Below are 7,809 nucleotides of genomic sequence, written 5' to 3'. Positions count from 1 at the left end.
TTTTTGTTACAAACAAAGCAGCGAAACTTGAAGAAACTTGAGTGTATTCATGGCTCTGATACCATGAAGAAACTTGTTTTCATTTCTTGAATAAAACATTATACACTAAGCATTATTTATAGATGCAGAGGCTATATTTTTTCAAAGATTACATATGTGAATACGGAAGGAAATTTGTCGATCCGTTCAGCGCGGATCGTGTCTTTGACAAGTGCAGATCATCCCTTTGACAAGTGCGGATTATGCCTTTGAAAAACTTCCTTCAATGCCGTTTTATTTGACATTCTCAACAAAAGATGGGGAGAGAAAATGAGTGAAAAAGAAGGTTAATCTTATTTTCATTGTTTGGTCAAAAGAAATGGAATCATCTTTCTCCCCTAATTTCTTTCCCCTCTCCTCCTTTCCCCTTCTCTCATTTCCTTATATTTTTTCAAACCAAACATGCCATAAATGTGTGTCTTAACAGGGGAGCCCTAAAGATGGAGAAAATAGAGCAGCTCTGTACTTGGCCTCAGTGGCGACGCCATTTGAGAGCTAGCAGGGGCTTCAGCCCCTGCTTGATTTTGAAAAAAAAAATTATTTTATTTTTTAATAGATTTACAAGAAAGTTCCTAGTAAATTTTTAAAATAACTAAGATACCAATGCTTTTATACAAGTTTTGAAAAAAAAAAGGAAAAAAAAAACAAAACAAATTCAAATCCCCAACCCGTCATCAATCCTTTGCCAAAAAAATACCTTTGCAGCTTTTTATATTAATTATTAGGATTGATTAAATTATTCTAATTATTAAGAACCTTTACTACTTCATGATTTAATATTCTAATTTTTGTATTGGTTTATGCCTTTTTGAATTGAATAATATTCTTAGCTTTACTTATTGTGGCAATGCTTCGAGGGTTGATAAAGTGGCAAAGGTGCTAAAATGGTTATTGACAATGCTATTGTGGCTCCTTAATTTTAACTTTACTGATTATTATAAATAATAAAATAATAATGCTATGGGTGAGACTAAGAAGGATAAATTATCTTTATTTATTTATTTATTTATTAGTGACATTAACAGTGATTTTACCCGTTGCCACAACTACAGTAGAAAGGGTAGTTTCAACTATAAATTTTGTGAAAAATCATCTGCAAAATTAGATGGGAGATTAATGGTTAAATGACAGACTTGTTATATATATAGAAAAAGAATAATTTTTTATAGTCTTAATAATGAGGTTATTCTTCAATATTTTTAACATATGAAACTACGTCGAAAACAATTATAAGTGTATTACATTAAATATTTAATAAATTTTTATTTTACTATAAGTTATTTGTTAATCGTTTTCTTAAATTAAGTTTCTATTTAAACTTAGCCCCTACTAAAATTAATTTCTGGCACCGCCACTGCTTGGCCTCAGCAGTAATCATGTGATTTTATAAACCGCATTCGGCAATCTCAAATTGAGCCTAAGTGTGAAGCTTATTTTATACAATTCTAGAAAAAAAAAAGGTCTATTTTTACAAAAGTGAAATTGATTTAACGATAATTTAAAAAGACTAGCTACAAATTTATTTTTCCAAAAGTCTATTAACCTGAACGATGATTTGTTGGGAAGGACATGATTTAGCTACTTCAATGCAAATTATAAAACACGAGAGGAAATTGGCTTCCGCTTCAACACCGGCGTATAAACACACTCATAAATTATTTTTGCATTCTTTGATAGGTCATTTAATTAAACTATACAGTGTACAAGTGTACACGCAACACGATCCTATAAAACGACTAGTGAATAGAATTGACGAAGTGAATTTATTAAAGTATAGCTACTTTTAATTTTCTTATATTTTCTGTTTATATTTTAATTAATAAGTAACTTGATTTTTTGGAACATCGAGACACATAAATTTAACAAAATGCTTGCAGAAACAAGATAAACTAATACCGATTTATTCACTTAATTAATTGAAAATAAAAACACTGAACGAACACTAGTTTTACTTTGTTTCTGTAAGTGATTTGTTTACTGGAAAAATAAAATATGCAATTTCTAGTTTTTATGAATAAATAACCTTAAGTAAATGTAATAGAAAAATCAAATTTGAGAAAGAAAGTTGAACCTCATATTCATTCCCCTAGGGATCTCTTATAAAGGTTTAAGTTTTCCCCACAATATCTTTGTGATCAGAAGATGGAATCCCCCACAAAACGATCTCAATCATGGAGGAGTCCTCCCTGATTTGTTGCACCATTTTCCTATTTGCTCTCCTCCACTCTCGGAAATTAAGGATGAGATAAAAGTAATCCCCCACTCTCCATTTTTTTTCCTCCTTTTTTTCCTCACCAAACAGTAGTCATTTTGTTTGTTTACCATTTTTCCACGGCAAGATTTAAAAGCATGTTGATTGTATGACTTTCTTCATCCATAATTGCACCGTTGTGTGTTTGGGATTCGCCGGCGACTTTTCTTGGCTTTAATCATCTCTCAAATTGTCATATCCTAACACATAATCAATGCTCAGACTGAAGACTTTTCTTGGCTTCAATAATTGATGCAGGCGATACACGGTAGTATAAATTGGAATGGATTCCAGGATTTTCAATATAACAATAGATTCTCAAAGCTAATGAAAATTACAATGTCATCCAAATTGTTCCTTCTACTTCAACATATAGTTTTCTTGTCTATGATATTGTTTCAATTGGAGCCCAGGGTTGCTGATTCTAACAAAATAATAATAAGGTGCGTTGGAGAGAGAAGCGCTTCTCACTTTTAGACAGAGCCTGGTGGATGAATATGGCATTCTGTCTTCCTGGGGAAGAGAAGATGGCAAAAGAGATTGCTGTAAATGGAGAGGAGTCCGCTGTAGCAACACAACTGGCCATGTCAAGGTGCTTAATCTTCGAACATCCGATTATGAATTTGCTCGGAGGAAGTTCCTAAAAGGTACAATTAGTCCTGCTTTGCTTAAATTGCATGATTTAGGACATTTGGACCTTAGTAACATTGACTTCGGTGGAAGCCCAGTTCCTGAGTTCATCGGTTCCCTCAGTAAATTGAGGTACCTAAATCTATCTTGTTGTACACGTTCATTAAAAATCCCTCAAACATATCGGAAGCTTTCAGGATTGGAGTATCTTAACCCAGAAAACTCTAATTTATTTAGTGTGGGAAGCCTAGAGTGGCTTTCTCATCTTTCTTCTTTAAGATACCTTGACCTGAGTTGCGTTAATCTTACTAAATCTAGTGATTGGTTTCAAGTAATTGCCAAGCTCCATTACCTAAAATCACAAGTCCTAGCTCGTGTGCTCTTCCACCTATCAATCCTTCGTTTATTTGGCACTTCAATTTGAGTTCGTCTATTGAGACTCTTGATCTCTTTGACAACAATCTCCCTTATTCTTCAGTGTACCCTTGGCTTCTCAATCTTAGTAGGAACATTCTTCATCTGAACCTTGCCTCTAACTCATTACAAGGTCCAATTCCAGAGGCTTTTCAACACATGGTTTCTCTTTGATTTCTGGCTCTCTCTTCTAATGAACTTGAAGGTGGGTGTTGTGAAAATTTTAATATACTCGCAAGCGCACGAGTCTAGAAATAGAATAGTGGTAACGAGGTCGATCCCACAGGGATTGTTATAAATTAAAAAGTCTAATTTAAATCTAAAATTAATATTAATTCTAACCTAGTTGACCAAATTGAGTTTTTAAGAAAATTAAACCAATTGAACTAAGGAAGCAATTAAAATAAAGGAGAATTCAATAAGATAAGAATTACCAAGGTTTCAGAATCCATCACTATTCAACTAGTAATTATCTAATTATTAATTAATCCCCAATTTTAGAGTGACAACTCGAAATCAATCTATGTCATCTCATGGATATAACAATTAAGCCCAAGTAATTAAATCTAATGTAGGTTCTTTTTCTGCTTAATAATATGACATCTAAGAATCTCATGTAAACATATTGAATAACAAAGAGTCAAAGTTTCCTAAGCACTCCATGTAAACAATTTAATGAAAGACATAAAATCAAAGATAATCATGTATAAATTTTATAGATCCAAGCATAGAATTAATCGAATATTAATCCTAACAATCAATAATGCATGACAGAATTGATGAAAAGATTTTATTAACATTCAATTAATCATGTGAAATAAAAACCATAATCATCAAAGAACATATATAGGGAATTAATTAAATAAAAAGATAATTATTTTATTGAATAGGGTTTCATCTTTAACCTCAGTGTAAGAAAATTAGTTAGACATACTTGAATTGAGAGTAACAAAAGAAATAAAATCAGCCATGGGAAGCCGAAATATTGCTGCTGCGGATTGCTCTCTTCCAAAGCCGAATTCTCCTCCACTGGCGGCTACTCTCTTCTGGCAGCCAAAAGCTTGCTTTTATATTACTCTTTAAATGGGTCCCACCGACCTTGTTATTTCCTTAAGCCAAAAGGCTTGGCCTTTTAATTTTCTTTACTCTTGCTCACGTGCTCACCAATTAGGCTTGCACTAGGATTCCTTTTTCCAATTGTAAAAGCCAAGTGTGGGCCCCTTTAAGTTGCTTTCCATCCATTTATCTTCTTTGTCCGCATGTGCATGGGTAAATGAATTTGTTGAATTCGGTTTCTTGGCTTGATTTCCACATGCATGTATGTCTGATTTCTTCCAAAAATCAATTAATCTTTAATGCTTACAAATTGAACTCTTTTATGTTCTTTTTATCCATAATCTCCAATTAATTCCCTATTCAATAAAATAATTCAATTAATTAAAAATAACAAATAAATATAACTAACAATTATTTAATTAATGGTAAAATATGTATGTATTATATGCTCATCAGTGGGATTCCAAAATTCTTCGGAAACATGTGTAGCTTAAATGAATTATACTTGCTTGACAATAAACTCAGTGGACAACTCTCGGAGTTGATTCAAAATCTATCCAGTGGATGCACGGTGAATTCACTGGAAGGGCTGTGTTTATATGACAATGACATCACAGGGCCAATACCTGATCTTGGAGGATTTTCATCCTTGAAAGAATTGTATCTCGGAGAAAACAGTTTAAATGGAACTATAAACAAAAGCATCAATCACTTGTTCAAGCTTGAGACTCTGTCACTTGATGGTAATTCATTCACAGGTGTTATCTCTGAAACTTTTTTTTTCCAATATGTCCAACTTAAAGATGTTGTACTTGGCCAATAACCCTTTGACTTTGAAATTGAGCCATGATTGGGTTCCTCCTTTTCAACTGAAATGGTTAAGTCTTGCCTCTTGCAAGATGGGAGCTCATTTTCCAAAATGGCTTCGAACTCAAAGTCAACTTATTTTACTTGATATCTCTAATACTAGAATCTCGGATACTGTCCCTGATTGGTTTTGGGATATGTCCGTTGAACTCTTCTTTTTAAATCTCTCTAACAACCATATCAAAGGTAAACTTCCTGATTTGTCTTTTTTAAGGTCCGATGATATTGTTGTAGATATCAGTTCAATCCACTTTAGGGGCCCAATTCCACCGCTTCTGTCAAATTCTACGTTCTTGAATCTCTCTAAAAATAAGTTCTCATGGTCAATTACTTTCTTGTGTTCTATTATTGAAAACACATGGAATATTTTTGATCTCTCAAGTAACATATTGATGGTTGTCGAAGCCAACAAAAATAAATACCTACTCTAAATAAATTGTGTATAGTAATTGAGTAGAGTTGTGTCCACAAAGATCAGTAATTATTTAAATCATTTTAAAATGTAAAATGCAAAATGGGGGGAATTGTTGACAATAATAAAAATCAAATTAAAATAACAAGAATGCAAATTCAAATTGTAATTTAAATTGGGAAAAGCTCTGGTTGAAGGAATTAACTCAGCTTGATTCGACTACTGATCATTGATTCAAATATAAATCATTACTACTTATGAATAGACCGGTTATAGCTATTGAGACCCTCTAATAGCCAATCTCTCCTTAACTAGTCAATAACCAAGGTACGACCGTTGGTTATTTCCCTAATCAATAGACAACCCTAAATACGATCATAGGATTTAATCAATTAACAACCTGAAAAATCAGAGAGACTTAAATCTTAATCAACAAACGCATACGATGGTTCATTTAAATTAGATTGTTTATTCTCATAACACAACGCACTGCTATGCTATTTGTCACAAACATTAAAATTTCCATACAATGAATCTTTTAATTGACAATAGATTAAGTTAAAAATTAAATAGTGGCCAATTATCTAATTAACAAATATAATCATGACAATAATTCAGAGAATAAACAAATACCCAAAAAGTAATAAAACAATTAAAGCATAAGAAAGATCTCACAGTAGTGATGAATCAAAGCTTCATTAACCTTCAACCAGAATAATAGGTTTAGTTCTTCATAGAGAGAAGAGAAAAATTTAGATCTAGGGTTTCTCTCTTTTCAAAAATCTCCCCCTTTGACAATAGATTCCTCTCTTAAATTCTCTTTCCTCTCTTCTCCTCTAGAGTTCTTTTTTAAATAAAATTCTAATATCTAAAATATTATCTAAATATTAAATTCGTAATTACAAAAATAATCAAAAAGACAAAACACGTTAAACTAAAAACTGCAGGTCCATAGTTGACAGCACGCGCCCACGCCTTATCAACAAAGTTCTTCTGAAGCTCATAATTTCTCCAAGAAAACAATCATCCTCAAACATAATCTTGTAGCTCAATTTTAGCACCAATCAATAGAATTGCACCTACAAAAATAAAACACAAGTAAATCACTATTATTAAGTGCAAAACATCGATATTAAAGGAAGTAAACAATGCAAAACTAGTGCATAAATTGCACTCTAACACTTATTATCAGCTGAGCTTCCCGACTGTTGGTTGAACTTTGACAGCCTATTCATTCTTAATTTGGCAAACAATAGCTTCTCCGGAAAAATTCCAGACTCGATAGGCTTCCTACATAATATCCGAACACTAAGTTTAAACAACAATAGGTTAACTGGAGAATTGCCTTCATCTTTAAAGAATTGCTCGCAGCTAAGAGTTTTGGACTTGTCGTACAACAACTTGTCAGGAAAAATCTCGTTAGGCACTCAGCTCCAAAGCTTCAATGCTTCAGTGTATGCTAGAAATCTTGAACTTTGCAGCCTTCCACTTCCAAATCAGTGTCCGAACGAAGAATCAACTCCATGTCCAGGCAGAGACGATGATGCAAACACTCCAGAAGATGAGGATGATCAGTTTATAACTCTCGGATTTTATGTGAGCTTGACTCTTGGTTTCTTTGTTGGATTCTGGGGGCTCTGCGGAATGTTAATGCTGAGTAGGTCGTGGAGATATGGTTACTTCAACTTCTTGACTAATATGAGAGATTGGCTCTATATAGTAGGAGCTGTGAATGCTGCCAAACTGCAAACAAAGTTCAGGAATTGATTAAACGGTAATACTCCTCAATGTCAAGTGTGTTTCTGTCTTGATAATAGGCTCACATGCTTTTAATTTCTTCATCCTTAAATTTTACTCCTTCCTCTTACAAGAATTTGTTCCTCTAACTAATTGTCATCTTTTTTTTTTTCGTTCACCATTTTTTTGGCCGGTCGCTCTGGGATGGCTCACATTATGTCCTTATTATTTGGAGTGCTCATTTGATATTCGGAATCTTTCTAAAAATTAAGTAGTGCTCTCATATGATGCACATTGTATTATTGAGCGTATGCTTAAAGAAACTTGTATGTGGTTCTTTCTAAACCTTCATGGATCTATGCCTTTATATGCTCTGGTTAGAGTTTAGTTATATTATTTATCC

At 33.0% G+C, this 7,809-nt stretch overlaps 1 protein-coding gene across 1 annotated transcript; it reads left to right on the top strand.

Annotated features, from left to right (window-relative positions):
- The first annotated feature begins 2,787 nt into the window (after nucleotides 1-2,787).
- On the top strand, nucleotides 2,788-7,436 carry LOC18032286 (receptor-like protein EIX1). The gene is made up of 4 exons (XM_024187069.1): nucleotides 2,788-2,882; nucleotides 2,993-3,052; nucleotides 4,916-5,133; nucleotides 6,862-7,436. The coding sequence occupies exons 1-4, from the start codon at nucleotides 2,788-2,790 to the stop codon at nucleotides 7,434-7,436; spliced, it is 948 nt and encodes a 315-aa protein (XP_024042837.1).
- The last annotated feature ends 373 nt before the right edge of the window (nucleotides 7,437-7,809 follow it).

Source organism: Citrus clementina, unplaced genomic scaffold (genome assembly GCF_000493195.1).
Source record: "Citrus clementina cultivar Clemenules unplaced genomic scaffold, Citrus_clementina_v1.0 scaffold_9, whole genome shotgun sequence".
In the NCBI taxonomy this organism is placed as follows: domain Eukaryota; kingdom Viridiplantae; phylum Streptophyta; class Magnoliopsida; order Sapindales; family Rutaceae; genus Citrus; species Citrus x clementina.
The sequence above is the reverse complement of the archived record's forward strand: the minus strand, read 5'-3'. Positions and strand labels throughout refer to the sequence as shown.

Coding starts and splice junctions, on each gene's coding strand:
- LOC18032286 (XM_024187069.1), top strand. CDS start 2,788: ATGGCATTCTGTCTTCCTGGGGAAGAGAAGATGGCAAAAGAGATTGCT. Junction 2,883..2,992: donor ACACAACTGGCCATGTCAAG/GTGCTTAATCTT, acceptor TTTGGACCTTAG/TAACATTGACTTCGGTGGAA. Junction 3,053..4,915: donor GGTTCCCTCAGTAAATTGAG/GTACCTAAATCT, acceptor CAATAAACTCAG/TGGACAACTCTCGGAGTTGA.